Below are 16,214 nucleotides of genomic sequence, written 5' to 3'. Positions count from 1 at the left end.
TTCGGCTTCTTCACAGGAGAGGGCAGGTATTCTGACGCTGATGAGCCAGATGCGGAAGACGTATGAGACTGCTGCGATGACGAAGGCATCTCTGCATCCTCCTGCTCTTGGTCTTCCTCGTCTCCAAAATCCATGTCTCCGTCCCCCTGGTCACCATCACTGTCACCGAAGCCGAGCGTACGAATCTCTTCAACGACTTCCATCCCGCTGGTCAAAAGAGACTTGATGTGTGCCACCATCCTTTGCTCTTCCAAATTTGGATTGCGCTCATTTGTCCCGATCTCGGCCACCAGAGCCCAAACGACCACTTTCGGATCCATCTTACAACGCATACCTAAAAAACACAAAAACAACACAAATGTTAGCACAGAGTACAAATGCAAGACGAATTAGCATGAAATAATACGACTGCTACAACACACATGTTAGCACAGAGTTCAAATGCAAGACGAATTAGCATGAAATAATACGACTGCTATGGTTACTCTCATAAACCCCATGTTAATGTTTGACGCTCCATAAGTCCTGAACGCGGCAACGTCTGACCGTCGCACTGTGTAGTTATCCTATTTAGGACTAGTGCTTTCCGAAAATGTATAGTTTAGCGTCAGACCGGCAGCAACGATGTGAAGTGTTACTTGTTAGCTTCGTCTACTTTTGTTCAAATGTGTGACGTAACTTATCGTAATAGCCTCTTTTTAGATGTTCTTCCATGCATATTATATATATATATGTTTGAAAGCATTGACTTCTAAAAGCTACGATCATTATCACATGTCACAAATGTGAACAAAATGAATGACTGCGTTTTCTTCAATACAAGTTTGTTCAGGAATATCATGCATGAGCGTGCACGAGCCTGTTTTGACTAGAGTGGTATGCTAGTTTCACCATTACGTCACAATATTGAACGTCATATGTCGGTTAACTGACGTCAGTTGGAACTGGCCAATAGATTTCAAATTACTCCCAAAACAGGTCGAAGTAGATTTTATAATGGCGGATGTGACTGATGCATGGTTTTGAGATCTGTAAGTGTATTACGTATTCGTGAAAATGGCACCGAGTATTGGTGTTAATTTACGTGTTACTGGCCACTGTAATCAAGGTGGACGTAAGTATATGGAGGATATGTTTTCAGTGGCATATCAACAAACGGAAGACGAGAAAGATCTGGAATATGCGTTTTTCGGGATATTCGACGGTCATGGCGGACGAGAAGCAGCAATGTTTGCGAAAGAACATCTGATGGATTCAATTGTAAATCAGAAGAATTTTTGGTCTGATAAGGACGATTGTGTGTTGAAGGCCATTCACGATGGGTTTGTGTCTACGCACTATGCTATGTGGAAAGAATTAGGTAAGTGAAAGTGTACTTGGAACTTTCTCGTTTTTGAATTGACACAACCGTTAATTTCCTAGAAACCATCGTTAATGTTCAGAATTCAAATTTCTCGTGTAGATATGACCATTGCGATAGAAGATAAGTCAAGACGTATTAGTGGTATTTAGGTATAACATGAACAACCAAGCAAATATTTACTATTTGTGGGGGGTAACATGAGTAATATCCCATACGTTTAAAGACAAAAATAGAATATACATAATTGTGAGATTTGTCCGTTTGTAATTAACTGACGTTGTGAATAAACATTTTTAGGATATACATATTTTAAAGGTATTCAAATAATTAACATTGTATTTTCCTCAATTATAAATGTACGTTGAATCTTTTCTAATGAATCATCACCAGTTATAAGGGAGATTTGCGTTGAGTTCCAGATTATATGCAACTTAACCTTTCGTTTAATAACGGCGGATCATGAGGAATAATATAATCAAATTCACGTACGTATTTTTGTAGTGTGATTGCTAGAAAAGGACTGTAAACTCTCAAGAAATCTCTCCAACGAAGAGAAGCATAACCTTTGTACATAAATTTGACTGAATCACATAGCAGTACGCGCAGACGTCATCTTTCATATAATTCTGTAGTTGCAGGGTAAATTTAAATACACCACATTTTTCAAAATTTACAGATAAAATTGAACACTACATAAAAAAGATATTCTTACAAGGAAGGTATTCCTACAGGCGACTGATTTATAGTAAATAATACAACTATATTTGTTGTGTTGGTGTAGTTTTGGTGCACCATTTGTGGTAGATTTACAGATAAAATCCAATACTTTGCTCGAAAAAACATGTTTATAACGAACAAAATACTGTAGGCAACAGAATTAAATATACAGCTGTATTTTAGGTTACTCGTGTAAAATCATTACAAGTGCTTTACGACAGATAAAATAAGTGAATGCATATGAAAAATGACGATTAGATGCTATTTTCTTCCGGCAGTATATTTCTACACAGTGTACAGAGCTTGTATTTTATGTTTACAAGTGGAACGTTACTAGTGTGAAACCAAGACAAGTGCTGTTGAAATTAGTGTCATTGCCAAAACTCAGTTCTTTTCACTACTTTCGCTTACACGCATACCCACCATCGCTGACATGCCTGCATCGGACGCACTATCGTGTGAACCCGCCAAGTTCGGGCTTTTCTCAGATAATTTTGGTGGATTTTAATGTCCACTTACCACAGGTTAGTTTGTTTTCGCACTGGCCTCAAAAATAAATTAGTGGAGAAGCAGTTGAATTTTTAAATGTGAACATCGTAGTGATGATGTGGGTGTATTATGAAATGAACTAGCCTAACCTTTTTGGAAGTGAGGTTATGGTTTTACGCGTATGCCCACCGTCGCTAACATGCCTGCTCCCTATGCACGTACGCATATCCTACCGGTGTGCCCATCAGCTTCGTCCTGTTCTGACTCAGCGTTCGTGCTTTTTTGTGGCCACCTAGCCAATTGGCGTGTAATTTTTATACTGCAGTTTTTATATGTCTGGACGCAGTGTTTATTCGCAAGACGATAAAGTCTTCATAAAAGGATGTGTATTGAGGAATGAAACTCCTTTTTTGAGAAGCGCTTACTTGGTAGATGACATCATTTTAACTTTTTTAAGTCTGAACAGGTTGAACATGCTCTATAGCACAAAGGCCTAAATTTCGCAATGAATGTATTGGTTTAGTTGTACCTTAAATGAGGCTAAAAACGATTTACCTTGTAAATGAGGTTAATCCTCTATGTTCTTTTCCGATAGTTTCTGTTGTATTTTGGTTCAGTATGTTACTTTAGCATACGTAAATAGTATTAGTTAGTTTCTTGTTTAATAACCTTTATAGAATACACCAGATACGTACATTTTACATTTGTTAGACATTTAAGGCGAAAGTGAAGCCTTACTTTTATAGCACAGATTACAGGATAAAGGTTTCATAAGAAATCAACCAACAGTATTTGATTATTCAATAGTATTAATGACTTTTATAGTGTAGTTTTGATATCAGTATTTACAAGATGACAGTGACGTTGGACCATTTTTATGTTGGTTTCTCTGACCTGGTCTATGAATGATCAGTTTGGTTTCTTCTGCTTGCGCGTGAATTATGTGGATATCTTTGTTGTTCACGGGTGTGTGTGACGAGGGGAACAGGGGGGACGTGTCACCCCGAAAATTCTGTGTCAAAAAGGAAATGAAAGAAGGTTGAAGTACTTCTATTGAAGAAGTAAAATAAGGAGGAATGTTATATTTGTTCTTAAGTAGTAGTATTAGACTGTGTATATATATTCGTATTAAATTTGTCTTCTGAGAAGAAATTTTCTTCTGAATACCGTGGTATGATCGGAGCAGAACATGAGAAGAAGAGAGACTGCAATTAATGGGTAGAACTAAAGCATTTAATTGTTATATCAAGACAATGAACACAATGGTTTATAAAATGCGAAAATTGTCAGGTGCAAAAGTTTTTTTTTTTAATATATATATATATATATACTGTCCCTGTCAAATATCAGTAACTTTTGTGAAAAAAAATGTCATATTGATAAACGTTGCTGTACTTTTTCTTTAATGCTTAAGTAACTTTGTTTGGGATTGAAAATATTTTAACGATTGGGGAATAATTCGAAATTCAACCCCAATACTTTCACTTAAATGACATAATTAACATTTAATATTAATTCCTAATGTTTTTTTCTTCAGTTCGCGACTTCTATTATAGGAGGAGAAAGATCTGATTTAAATCAAAAAAATCGATTTAAATAAAAAAAATCAACAAAAATGACTTTTAAAAAAATCATGATTTTTTTCCATCCTGTTTTATGGGTAAGTGAAATGTACTTACGAGCAGTTGATTACTATTTGTCTCTATGGAATAAATGTTCTCATATATAAATATTCACCGTTATTTATTCCTTATGTAGATGCCAACGTCATCCGACACCTGTCATGAATACCAGGGAATTTCCTACCAAAGGTCAGGGAAATAGATTTCTCCAAATCAGTAGGAACCCTGGAGAAAGTAGACACAGGAACAAACTAGTTGTAGGAATATTTTGAACTTCGCGAATAGAGGTAGAGTATCATGAAAGTAGCACAGCAAAGAAACATGGATTGTAGAAAAAGCTATACAAACCAAGGGAAATGAAAACATGGAGCCAGGGTTGGCTGGTTTAAATTCAAACTTGGCTGGCTTAGAAGCTCAAAGAGCTAAGTCGGTCAGAGTATCTTTTAGTTGGATGATGCGAAGATAGACCATCGGGTTTCGATTGTCGTATATTCCTGGTTTCTTAGCTAGATGAATCTCCCTAAACATTTTTAAATTTATGTAAAAGTGATCAGTAAAAGCAGTTCTAAAACCAAAACTGGAAAGTGCAACATGCGAAATTTTAATAGTAAAAGTAATCTAATTAATCATTTGCTCATTGTTCATCGAATAGATGGTTTATTTCACACTCAGTTTTCCAGTTTAACGCTCTTAAATTTGCTTTGTGCTCTTTTTACGTCTGTGAACAGCGACAATTTTATTCATGTTAAATTTTCTTGGTGCCCCTTTGCAAGATTTGATTTTCAACACTAATTTCCTGCTTTCTTGTATTACATTAACCATTTTTCTCCAAGGCATTTTTCCTCGCATAGAGCTCGAAATACACGACATAAGGTATTCCTGTCAACACCTGGGCTCTACAAAGATTGATAAGAACAAAAGAAAAATAAAGCTGTAGAGCAGTTTCTGGGACAAAAGTAATGAAGCATAAATGCCATAAGTGCCTCATTCCTTATTCCACTCATAGAAATTATGGCAGAACACTCAACTTCAGTGGTACCAAAAGTCATAGTCAATATATATGATGATATTCTTTGAACAGTATTTTGTTCTGTAATGTCAATTTTAGCGAAAGAAAAGTACTATCAGTTTCTTCTTTGAAGTTCGGACACCTTTCGCGATATCCATTTCTCCGTTTTGGGTACTTGATTCTCGGATCCAAGGTCAGGTATCCAGTTCTCGATTCTGGATCCAGTTAACCCGAATCCGAAATAATCTGACTATCTGAAGTATGTATTTAATTGACCGTTGTTTTTTTTTTTTTTTCCCTCGGCGTTTCAGAAGTGTGAAAGACGAGAATTGTAAATGTAGCAAGTGAAGTGTAGTAAAGTTGGTACCTCTTGAACCCAGGAAAATTATTCATGTTAGTTTTCACATGTTAAATATTACTTTTTCTAGCGAAATCTGAAACTGAAGTAATTTGTTGTATTTAGTTGTCGATTACGAAATGGCATGAACGAAAATTTATTTACTTTTGTTTGTTTAATTTTCAGAATCCTGGCCTAAAACAGCGTCTGGACTTCCAAGCACTTCAGGAACAACAGCAAGTGTAGCGTTCATTAGGCGTGGGAAAATATATATTGGCCATGTTGGTGATTCTGCTGTTGTCCTCGGCTACCAAGAAGAAGGTAAGAATGAAAAAAAATTACATTTCGAATATATATGTACGAATGTTAAGTCATGTCATGGCCTCTTTTTTTCTTCGAATTGAGCATAACGGACAGATCGAAGGTACACAGTGGTAAGCTTATGGCATGTAAAGTCGAGTGGTCGCTTTAGATTATTTTATTGAAATAGTCTGAATTGATATCTTGTGTCCACCTTGTTAAATTTGCTTTCTCATTTTTGTATTATTTTTTAAATAGGTTTAGAATTCGATAAGCCCGAAACTGTGAATGTTAATAATGGATTGGACTGTGATACTACACAGATTACATTGAGAGTTGCATTCAATAAGAATGTTTCACAGTATATTCTGCTCGAAGCACTGAAATTATCCAAGCCTTTAGACAAAAATATTACCGAATTTTAAGAGTTAATATTTGGACCTGAATAAAATAACAGTAGTTTGAGATAAAATAGTTATCTGCAGTGTCGTATGGGCGTGATTAAAAGGAATTTAAAAGAGCGTATTGTCGCGTAAGGTAAAGAGTTACAAAATGAAACATCAAGATAAGTTTGAATTATGGGACACTAATAACTGAAACGTTCAATAAATTAGTGAATGAAATTAGACTCGTGATGCGATCTCTTTTACTGTCACGCGTTAGAATATTAATGAATCAAATGGCATACAGAGGAATTGGCACTAAGGTAACACAGTGGAAAGGTACTAAGGGAACACAGTGGATATCTTTTTGTAATAGTGCTAGCATTCAACTTTAAACAGCTAACAGTGTTGAGTTTGAAATTCAACATATGTAAGTTTAACTGTTTAATAGACGATTAATATATTCACTCAACACAACACACGAGACCCGGGTTCGATTCCTGGTGTGAGCTAATGGGGTTGGGGTTCGACGTTAATCAGTAGGTCCCGTCTCATATAGCCTCGCTGCTGAAAGGGACGTTAAACTCAAAATCAACTCAGCACAACAAACATAAACCTTACACATTTTAACTTAATAGTATCCGACGACTGAAAGAACTGCGGCTTATAATTTTCTTCCATCTATACATGAATGCTTGTTGCAATAAATTGCAGATTCTTTACTATTAAAAAAAAAAAAAAGCGCTAGGGTTCGAACCAATGCTAAATTAAGTAGTAGTGTAATGTTCCGTGATGCTACCCATCAAACCACGAAAACATGAGTTCGGAAGTGCTCCGTCTGTGTATATCTAACTTTCTTGGTGATCGTTCCTTTACAGGCTTGAGTCATCCTGTATTACCCAATATGCTAGATTTTAACTTTTATCTATCCATATATCATTTATATATTTCGTTCTGTAAATTGTTATATGCCAATTATATATTTACTTAGCAGCCAAGTCTATTGCTCTCGTAAGGCTACGCATGTTATTGTCAGAATGAAGGGAAAATAAATTTCCCTTTAAGCACAAATCCAAGGGACATAAGGATCTAGGTTCAGTATCTGGAAGACAGTCGAGATTTTTGTGACAGAAGTGTACAGCATTGATTTTCCCCGATGTATTCGTTCTCATTTATTTCCTTATTGCTTTCCATGTTTCGTTTAGTTATCTTGATCAAGACTAGAGAAGTGCCGAGAGCTATATATGTGGTATTATCGGAAAGTACAACTAAGAATGAGTATGATAAAACTGAGACTCCCGTACTGTTTGTTCGATTTTTCGACGCTAACATTCATTCGTTTGTACTTGGGTATTTAGCTTGGTGAGAAGTCAGACCTAGGAATAAACGAATAGCGTTGCGTAAATATATAACGTATTTTACATATTTCCGAACTTTAGCTATATGCGTATTTGTACTGTCTGTGTATTAACAATCTCGCAAAATTTCATCAGGATTAATGAATACTTCTGCAAATAAAATTCAGAAGTCCCATAAATGATTAACACAAGCTGAAGCTAACAGTATTACATGTCATTCAGCATAGGCAAGTGCGGAACGTTTTTAATTCCTTTCCTTCCTCCAGTTAATGAGTAGACATTATATATCACTCCTGGGGCCGCGGTGGCTCAGTGATAGAGCGTTCACCTCTGGTGCTTGGGGTCCCGGATTCGATCCCAGCTCCCGCCAAGTAAATTTTGTGGTGGACAAATACCGTGTGCGTGGGTTTTCTCGGGGTTCTCCCACTTTCTTTATTCCACCATTCCATTCATTACTCATCATCGCCGTCTCATTTAGCCAAACCGACATATCCGTGGGACGTAAAACTCAAAGATTTCATTTCATTTTCTATATATCACTCCTCTTTGATTCTTCTTTCATTCATCACACAATGAAGCTTTTGTATGACCTCTCTTGGTTCTATAGGAAATGCGTAACGGAGTAATGATAATAGATGTCTGTCTCCACTGATCCATAGATCTCCAGTGTAATTAGTCATGTAATAAAGTTAATTACGTAGCAGGTTCTAGTATATTAGTGCAGTGTATGCTTAGATTGAATCAATAATAGTGATTTTCGTGTAATTTTGAAATCACAGAAACATATGCCTAATATTTTTTTTCTTTCTATATTAGGTGATGGTACATGGAAAGCGTGGCCTTTAACACGTGATCATAAACCGGAATGTGAATCAGAAACAGTTCGTATCCAGAAGTCTGGTGGGAAAGTAATATGCAAGTCTGGAGTCCCGAGAGTAGTTTGGAATAGGCCTCGGTTGGGACATAAGGGGCCTGTTCGTCGTTCAACGCATATTGATGAAATTCCCTTTTTGGCTGTAGCACGGTCACTAGGTAAGCACTGTTATTAAAATACTTATTATTTTGAAAGTGACACAGTTCTTTTCGCTGTAGCTCAGGCCCCCCCCCCCTTTTTTTTTAAGTGGATAACTTTAAGATAGTGAAGAATATCGAATATATAGCAGGGTGGTTTGATTTAAATCAGTTAATTTTTTTCAATAAAAATCGTTGATTTAAATCAAATTCCGAAGTAATTTAAAATGAAAATAAGTAAAATCCCGTTTCTGTTCTGTTATTTCGATTATGGAAGGTGATAATCATAATACAATGAGACGCAAATGTATGTACAGCACAGTGTGATAACATGTTTTTCATGCAAGAAAATGATTAGGGAAAATCTCATTTTGAACGGGTAACTGGACAGTTCTGCTTTCTTATCTTCGTAACATAGGTTTGTAAATCGTTAACTACTCCACCGGGGAAACCACCATTGACATTTAAGAAATCTCTACCGACATCGAAATATTTTTGTATGCAGGTCTGTTCCAGGGTGTTTATCGGTCACGAAAGTCACGAAATCAGAAAACGGTCATGAAAGTCACGGAAAAGTAACGAAATTTAGCTTTTGGGCCACGATTTTTTAAATTGTGAAAATGTAAGTACAGATTGGAATTTTTTTTTCTATAAAACGTCAAAATTCACCACCAAAAATGTTTATAGTCGGCCTTAGACGCTACCAAATCGCAAGCAAAATACGTTTCTATCTCATGGATGAAAATTCCGCCTCATTCGTACCCAAATTCGCTCTTAAAAATGTTAGAAAATTTTATGATTGGGTACAGAAAAGGTCACGAAAAAGTCACGAAATTTCATTTTGGAATTTTAGTAGATACCCTGTGTTCGTTCCCAGACAATTGGGACGTATTAAGAGGGGTCCGATCATTCTCCGAATCTTATCCATATATATATTCGAAGGAGACATATCCGAGGAGGCTGACAACCACTTTGACTATGTTCATGAAGAATGTTTTGAATCCAGTTTGGATAAATATACATTGTTGGAAGTCATGGCTAATACCGGATTGATGTATATATATATATATATATATATATATATAACTTAAGGCGAAATTTATGTTTCGTGCCGCAAGTTAGTTCCGATTTTTTTTAAAAAAAAAAAAATATGCCCCTGCCGAATATCAGTAACTTCTGTGGAAAAAAAACTGTCATGTTGATAAACATTGCTGTACTTTTTCCTTAGAACTTAAGGAACATTGTTTAATATTGAAATAGGTTAACGATTGGAGATTAATTCACAATTGAACCCCAATACTTTCACTTAAATGGCATAATTAATATTTAATACTAATTCCTAATGTTTTTTCTTCAGTTCGCCACTTGTATTATACGAGAAGAAAGATTTTATTTAAATAAAACAAAATCAACAAAAATTATTATTATTAAATATGATTTTTTCCCCCACCCTGATATGTAGTAAGTCAGAATCCATAAAACGGGGTGAGCTTAGTGGAGAGTTAATTTCTAGAGCAGTTTACGTTGTTTATGAACTAAATTCCAAGCGTTCAATGTTTCCTGACCTTGTACAGGTTTTTAAATGAAGTTGATTATCCGCTGTCTAGGAGGCAAGAAACAAAACTGCCCGTATAGTTAATTTCTAATACTACAGGGTGTCTACTGATACTGGAAATACTTGAATTATACTGGAATTTAATTTTAATACTGGAATTTTAATCCGCATATTAGAAAAAATCATGAAACTGGTAATTTGTTAATCTTTTTTGTAATTATATTAATAGTCTTGGAAATAATTTTGTATCAATTGATATTGCCAATTTTTCCAAAGTAAGAGTTGTATACATTTTGTAATTAGACATTTAAAGTAATGGGTAGAGTGGAGGGCTGTGAGGGGAGTTTAGAGGCCCTTTTTAAAATGTTATAAGATCATTGTATTAAAAAAAAATCGAGGCTAGCTAAATTTATTAAAAATAAACTAATCGTTTGATGTAAAACAATTACAAATCTGAAATCATCAAGAGTGTGATTATTTCTAAAGAATTTTTAAAAGATCATTATATTAGGTATTGGAATAATTACACGGAATTGCTGATAATTATACTGAATATACTGGAATTTTGAAAATGAAACTCGATAGACACCGTGTTCTATTTGGCCTAGGAATTAATTCATGCGGTTGGTACGCACACATTGAAGCTGTAGTACAAACACAAAATACATAAATACCTTAAGAAAAATATTGTCCATCGCTAGCCACCACTTTCGCCCATCTGTCAGGCAATGTACGGATTCCGTGGCGAAAGAAGTCCTCATCCTTGGAAGCGATCCAGTCAGAGACCCATGTTTCGATATCTTCTGAAGAAGTAAACCGCTGTCCAATCAAATCGTTGTTCATGCAATCGAACAAGTAGTAGTCCGAAGGAGCAACGTCTGGTGAATACGGCGGGTGGGGTAAAACTTCCCATCCGACATTTTCTAAATAGGTTTTGACCGGTTTTGCGACATGTGGGCGAGCGTTATCATGTTGAACAATAAGTTTATCATGTCTGTTCTCCCATTCTGGTCGTGTTCTGGCCAGAGCTTGCTTCAACAGGGTGTCTACTGACCTGGAAAACCTTGAAAACCTGGAATTAGCCTGGAATTTACTTTTGGACCTGGAAAACCTGGAAATAGCCTGGAATTGGACGAGGAACCTGGAAGTTTTAAAATTGTTTTTAAAATACCGTTTTTGGGATTGGTATGGAATAAATATATTTTTGTAAAATGCAATAAAGTTACATACTACAACATAAGTTAAAAGCCAATAATAACTTATTCAGTGGAGACGTAGTTGAGAAAGACAGACAGACGTGAGCAGAGTGCAAGCGGTGAATGTTTTGGGAAAGTATGTTGAGGGTAGAAGAAGAGACTGAATAAGATTTTATTTGTTTGGCATGTGAATAACAGTGACTACAAAAAGAGCTAAATTAGTCCCCGATGATGAAAGTAAGGTAATTAAAAAAGTTAAATTTTATTATCTATTAAGTTTGTGTCTTACACTGAGGGAATACTGGCATACAAGCTAGAAGCTTTCTCTGTAGTTGCTGCTTATTTGCATAGTATGAATCAAGCTTATTTTCTGCTTTGTGAAGACATTGGTTTACATGTTTCTGTAGCAAGAGTAGTAGACAGGTCTGGAACAACTTTCCGCTTATACTCCTGTGCCGAAGCTTTTTAACAGGAGTTCAAGTCCGTGGATGTCGCAGTGAACACCATTTCCGGTGGCCGAAAGGTGTATCACCGGAAAAAAAGTAAAATTGCCCACATCTTAACGGAATCACTTTTTGTATTTAGGTTAACATTTTACTAGTCTTGCAATAAATCCTGTTACACACTAACAATTAACATTTTATTTTTCAACCATTAAAATGGGGGAAAGTAAAACTAAATTCCAGGACTCGTGGAAAGGCCAGTGGAAATGGGTTATTAGGTCCAACGATCCATTTAAAGCAAGTTGTAAACTCTGCAGAACTGATTTTGACATTTCAAATATGGGAGCTGGATCATTGAAATCTCATGAGAAAGGAAAGAAACATCAAATAGCTGTTAAAGCTCTTAATGCACAATGTTCGATCGTAAAGTTCTCAAGCAATGTTAACAAGGAGCCTTCCTGTACAAAAAATTCTACAGCGTCTTTCAGTTCAGTGACTGGCACATCATCTACTCCAGTTGTTTAGGAGAAAAATGAAAGCCCAGCAAAAACTAGTGGTGTAATAAAGAGTTATCTTATCAAAGATCAAGTGATGAAAGCAGAAATAATCTGGATATTGCACAAACGTTACAAGTCATGCATCGGCCAGAAGCCAAGCGAGTGCAACGGATTTGTTTCCTTTAATGTTTCCTGAGTGTGAAGTCGCTAAAAATATGCAGTTGCACAAAGACAAAATAGGCTATGTCATCACTTTTGGATTGGGTCCATATTTCCAACAGACATTAGTTCGTAAACTACAAAATTATCGTTCGACGAAAGCGTAAACACTATCTCACAGAAAAATTAAATGGACTTAGTAGTTCGTTTCTGGCACAGTGACGAAAATAAAGTTTTAACACGTTATTTAACATCAGTATTCTTCGGACATGCTACTGCCCAGGATTTGTTAAGTGCGTTTATAAATACTTTCAAGGACAAGGGTCTCGATTTTTGTAAGTTACTTCAGGTTTCTCTTGATGACCTCAACGTTAATTTGAAATTTCTGAGTGATTTGAATCCCTATCTGAGTGAAGAAAATGGTGAAGGTCCACAGCTTTTGGAGGCAGGAACGTGCTCTTTACATATTGTTAATGGGGATTTTAAGACTGCGCATACCAAGGCTGGTTGAAATGTGACAGAGTTTTTGAGAGCGTTGTACTATTTATTCAAGGACTTCCCTTCAACAAGAGCAGATTTCGTGGCAGCATCTGGAACAGCAGTTTTCCCTCTTAAATTTTGTTCTATTAGGTGGGTGGAGCATTCTAAAGTTATCACCGTGCCATAACTATGATTCCTGCCTTAATAGTTCATGTTGATGCAGTGAAAACAAAACTTCCTGAAACATCACTCCTCTAAAGTAAAAGCCCACATCTCTGATGTACTGTTGCCTGCTAGATTAGGGTTCCTTCAGTCCGTATCTGTAGAACTAGAAGAATTCCTCACTAAGTACCAGACAGACAGTCCATTTGTACTACCGTTTCTATGGAATTACCTAAACACGTTGATTCGTAGTCTGTTAAGCCGCTTCGTGAAAGATGTCTTAAAAGTAGCTAAAAAAAACTTAATAGATGTTTTTGATAAGGACATCTTAAAACCACTTAATCTAGTTGATGTTGGATTTTCTGCGGTTACATCGCTTAAAGGAGTGAAGGATGTTAATATATATTGAACTTTAAGAAAGAATGCAGAAGATTCTTGCAAGAACTGTGTAAAAAAAAAAATATGCAAAAATGTCCTTTAAAACACAGTGTAACAAGAGCCGCCAATTGCTTGTCTCCAGAAACTATGACCAACGAAACCCTTCGTGAATCACGTATCACACTCGCCCTGGAGACATTTGTCTAAATGCTGATATGGTGAATTTGGAATATTTAAAACTTTGTTTAAAGACACAGGACGAAAACTGTCAAATTTCAGTTACAAAAATGACAGACGTTTTTCTCCATGATCTGTTAAGTAAAGAAGGTGTCTCCAATGTATTTAAAACATTCATGTTTAAGATATGTGTACTTTTCCATAGCAACGCAGCAGTGGAAAGGAGTTTCTCCATTAACAAAGAGTGCATTGTTAAAAATCTCCAAGAGGACTGCTTGATTGCCTAGAGAAGTGTGTTGGATGCTGTGCGTGTTGCTGGTGACATGCGTAATATGAATATCACAAAGAATATGATCCAGTATGTGAGGAATGCATCAAGCAGAAGAAATGAGTATCTGAAAGATCGCGATGAAAAAGAAGACAGAGCAGCTCGAGAAAAGAAAGATGTTAAGAAGAAAATAAAAGAGTTGGAATTAAAGAAGAAAAGAATACTAACTGACGCCGAAGCAGAAGTAGATGCGTTGGAAGAACAGGCGAAAATGTTAAAAGGGATGTTGAACTCTAGAAGTTAAATGTCAAAAACTGTTCACTGTGAAAGTTGTTTTCTATATTTGTTCATATAATGTGTGTGGTTCCATAACTTTCAGTTTTTTAAACTTTCACGTTACAATACATTTTTAAATAAAATATAACTGATGGCCAGTCCCCATCCAAGAAGAATGTGCAGTAACGTTTAACAATATGGACTACTTTGCGTTAAATTTTTGTATTATATATGATCATTTTCTTTTTACTTCTAAACTAATACTAGTTTGACAAAAATGGCGGGAAAATAGCTTACTCACCGCTAAGTCCTACCAGTAGTTAGCATAAAATACCACAAGAGTGCTTTAAAGGGGAGTGCTTGTAGTAAAATACTCTTGTGGTATTTTATCCCATAACTTAGCGGTGAGTAAGCTATTTTCCCGCCATTTTTGTCATTGTTCATCAACATTCACGTGCTACTACTATAATATTAGTTTATTTGAAGTATTGTTTTTGACGGAAATTTATACAGGGTAAACCTTAACTAAACCGATAAACTTCAGGAGGCGATTCTCGAGCCCGAAACAAGAAGAAAATTCCTCTTAACTTTTCTCCACGGTACATAGTTTTGGAGCTACAAGGTGCCGAAAGTGTGGAAAAATGATCTTTCGAGTTCTATATTTCCAAACCTATCCAACGTAGAGAATGCAGCTTAAAATCTCTGTAAGGAAATCTTATCTGTTCTGAACATATGATTTCCTTTGTGAGATTTTAAGCAGCACTCTTTACTTTGAATAATTTTGGAAATATAGGCGTTGGAAGTTCATTTTTCCACATTTTCGGCACCTTTTAGCTCGGAAACTATGCGCCCTGGAAAAGAGTTAAAGAGAATGTTTTTTTTTTTTTTTTTTCTTGTTTGGGTGCCGGGAATCATTTCCCTAACTTTGTCGGTTTAATTAAGGTTCACCCCTGCATAGTATTGCTACATTAGGATATGTAAAGCTACTGCACATTTTTCTCAACCGGCCTTTTGGTAGGAGATTTTTTTAATTAAACATTTGCTTGTGTAGAATGTTTTGAAAAACTACATTTCACTCAGTTTTTTTCTTTTCATCTTTGTCACTTGAAGAAACTATCACTTCCCATATGCATTCTCTAATTAGAACCAGTTTTTGTTAAGAACTATATAAAATTGCATTAACTTATACGTGTTATAATAAATGTCACTCTACTGAATAGACCTGGAAAAAAAGGAGAAAAAAACCTTGAAAACCTTGAAAAAACCTGGAATTTGAAAATGAACATTTAGTAGACACCCTGTTCAAACGCATTAATTGTCGTCGATAACGTTCTCCATTCATAGTTTCACCCGGTTGCAGCAGCTCATAGTACACCACACCTTTCATATCCCACCATATGCACAGCATAACCTTTGCACAGTGAATATCTCGTTTTGGTTGTGATGGACCTGGTTCACCTGGTTTCACCCAGGCCTTTTTTCGTTTAGGGTTCTCGTAATGGATCCACTTCTCATCACCCGTAATAATTCGATGCAGAAACCCCTTTCTGCTCTGTCGTTGAAGCAGCAGTTCGCAAATGGTTTTTCGTCTTTCAACGTCTCTGTCTTTCAATTCATGTGGAACCCAATGTGACATCTTTTGAATCATTCCCATGGCTTTCAAGCGTTTGGAGACTGTTGTTTGATCAACGCCTAATGCTGCTGCAAGTTGTTCCTGCGTTTGACACGAATCCTGCTCGAGCAATGCTGTCAATTCTTCGTCTTGAAATTTTTTTGGCTGTCCAGTTCGCTCTTGGTCTGCCAAGCCGAAATCACCACTTCTAAACCGTGCAAACCACTTCTGACACGTTCGCTCAGCTAGAGCATGGTCACCATACACTTCCACCAAAATACGATGACTTTCAGTCGCACTTTTCTGCATGTTAAAGTAATGCAGCAGGACACCCTGCAAAAACACTTTATCAGGCACAAATTGCGCCATGTTCACTTAACTACAAACTGGTGTTGTTGACGCTTTAATCCACTGCCCTATAC

At 36.3% G+C, this 16,214-nt stretch overlaps 1 protein-coding gene across 1 annotated transcript in view; it reads left to right on the top strand.

Moving 5' to 3' along the window:
* The first annotated feature begins 952 nt into the window (after window positions 1-952).
* Window positions 953-16,214, top strand: part of Pp2C1 (protein phosphatase 2C) — a 30,087-nt gene continuing 14,825 nt past the window's right edge. The window contains exons 1-3 of the mRNA XM_081768867.1: window positions 953-1,360; window positions 5,724-5,858; window positions 8,395-8,610. Coding sequence (XP_081624993.1) covers window positions 1,057-1,360; window positions 5,724-5,858; window positions 8,395-8,610 — 655 coding nt within the window. The 5' untranslated portion in view covers window positions 953-1,056. The remainder of the gene's footprint in view (window positions 1,361-5,723; window positions 5,859-8,394; window positions 8,611-16,214) is intronic.

Source organism: Thermobia domestica, chromosome 8 (genome assembly GCF_964235325.1).
Source record: "Thermobia domestica chromosome 8, izTheDome1.hap1.1, whole genome shotgun sequence".
Taxonomy (NCBI): domain Eukaryota; kingdom Metazoa; phylum Arthropoda; class Insecta; order Zygentoma; family Lepismatidae; genus Thermobia; species Thermobia domestica.
This window is presented reverse-complemented; position numbering and strand designations above follow the sequence as displayed.